At 54.0% G+C, this 2,068-nt stretch overlaps 1 protein-coding gene across 1 annotated transcript in view; it reads left to right on the plus strand.

Moving 5' to 3' along the window:
- The first annotated feature begins 1,145 nt into the window (after window positions 1-1,145).
- Window positions 1,146-2,068, plus strand: part of MAP1B (microtubule associated protein 1B) — a 91,653-nt gene continuing 90,730 nt past the window's right edge. Inside the window, exon 1 of the mRNA XM_002921341.4 lies at window positions 1,146-1,494. Coding sequence (XP_002921387.2) covers window positions 1,311-1,494 — 184 coding nt within the window. The 5' untranslated portion in view covers window positions 1,146-1,310. The remainder of the gene's footprint in view (window positions 1,495-2,068) is intronic.

A 2,068-nucleotide genomic window follows, 5' to 3' on the forward strand; every position in this document is an offset into this window, starting at 1 on the left:
ATCTTAACTAGTCTAATTTCCATCCAGTCCTCTTTCTTAAGTTTCTAATCCTGCAGTCTTTTATGATAGTACCATGTTTGCATATTTTGTTCTTTCTTTACCACCACAACCCCTTCCTGGGACAGAAGCTATGTTCAGGAGATCTGTGAGAAATGGTTGTAGATGGGCTGCTTTTAAGCATTTTTATGTGTTCTAAACACAAAGGCAATAAAAATTCCCAATGCTACATATATTTTTAAAGATATTGTCACATGAAATAATTTTGCTTGTGTGTCCCCTAGGGAACTGAAAAGTACATTATAGTCACTGTAATCCTGCTGGGAGACAGACAGTATCTTCTCTTTATTCTTTGTTATGCCTGATACTATCTGTTCAGCATATTATTAAGAAAAGAAATCTGTATCTAGAAAAATGCATCTGTATTCCTCTCATTTCCCATGAGCACCACAAAGCCAGTACTTTTTTTTTAAACCATTGGGACTTGCAGCGTAGGGTCCAAAGCCTGAATAATATTAGGGTTAGGTTTTGCATTTTTGATGTATTAAGTGAAGGTGGAAAATATTGGTTAATATGTCTTCCTAAGTCCACAAGGTCAAAGAAAAGACAGGTTCCATCTTCTGGGCGGGGTACCTCCAGCACCACACCCGCTGTGCTATCTATCACAGCACCTGAGAATTTGGTTTCATCACAGGCGGGACACCAGGCAGAGGCCCGACTTGCGCACCTCGTATAAGGTAAATACCCCACTGTAAAAATGGAAACCCATTCCATGCTCCTGCACAAGCCGGGTACGTGTACACAGTCGGCAGTGAGTGTGTAGAGGGTGTAGCTGGGTAGTGTTTTCCCCTTTCGCGGCTGCAGCGGGGGCCCTTAGGGTCCCCCAGGCCCTTGACTCTCGGCCCTGCTCTGACCATTGTCCGCACACCTCTTCCCTCCAGCTTCCGGGCCCCGGGCGAGATGATTTGCTGCAGATGACATCAGCCCTGGGCCAACGGCTGGAGGAGCGGAGGCAGCCACCGCGTGAGGATGTGCCGGGTGGTCCTTTCCTCCTCCTCTTCCTCCTCCTCCCGGCTCCCAGCCTAGTCTCCATATAAAAGCGGCGCCGCCTCCCCGCCCTCTCTCACTCCCCGCTCCTCTCCGCCGCGCGCTCTAGGAGAGGGCGGAGGGGGAGGTGGCGCGCAGCGCCAGGAGGAGGGGGAACGCAGGGGGCGGAGCAGAGACAGCACCTTCGGAGATAATCCTTTCTCCTGCCGCAGAGGAGAAGAGCGGCGGGAGCGGGACACTTCGCTGAGGCATAGCGGGCCGGCAGGATGGCGACCGTGGTGGTGGAAGCCGCCGAGCCGGAGCCGTCCGGCAGCATCGCCAACCCGGCGGCATCCACCTCGCCTAGCCTGTCGCATCGCTTCCTCGACAGCAAGTTCTACCTGCTGGTGGTCGTCGGCGAAATCGTGACCGAGGAGCACCTACGACGCGCCATTGGCAACATCGAACTCGGTAAGAGGCCCTGAGTCCCCAGGGTACGCGCTCGAGGAGACGGGCAAACGCGACCCCACCCAGGGCGCAACCTCCACCCTTCTTCTCAGGCGCGCCCCGCACCCGCACCTGTCCCTGCCACCTCCTGCACTCAGTCCGGATTCTTTTTTGAGCTAATATCGGAGAATAATGCGAATTATTAGATGTGAAACCCAGTGGGAGAGTCTCTCCTAACCTTGAGGGATCTGTCATCAGGCTGGGTCTGCAGATCCCAGCTGGCCACTGCCTCTCCCGCTAAATGAAATGCAGGTGTCCGAGAAGCAGAGGCCACAATAAAGCCCAAACCGCAGGGAGCTAAAGGGGCGGGGGGACTTGATGCAAACACTGCTTTTAGACCTCTGCTGTCCCCCGCAAAATGCTGGGACTCCCCTCTCCCTCTCGCCGGCAGACCCGAGGCTGAAGCACCATGTGCCAGGGCCCGCGTGGGAATCATCCTCACCGCAGCCACCTCAGCCCCCCAAGAAATGCCTTTTCTGGCTTAAAATCTCCCGATTTGTTCTTTCCTCGCAATGACTAGGCTAGTCCTGGGGCCACG

Source organism: Ailuropoda melanoleuca, chromosome 3 (genome assembly GCF_002007445.2).
Source record: "Ailuropoda melanoleuca isolate Jingjing chromosome 3, ASM200744v2, whole genome shotgun sequence".
Classification (NCBI taxonomy): Eukaryota; Metazoa; Chordata; class Mammalia; order Carnivora; family Ursidae; genus Ailuropoda; species Ailuropoda melanoleuca.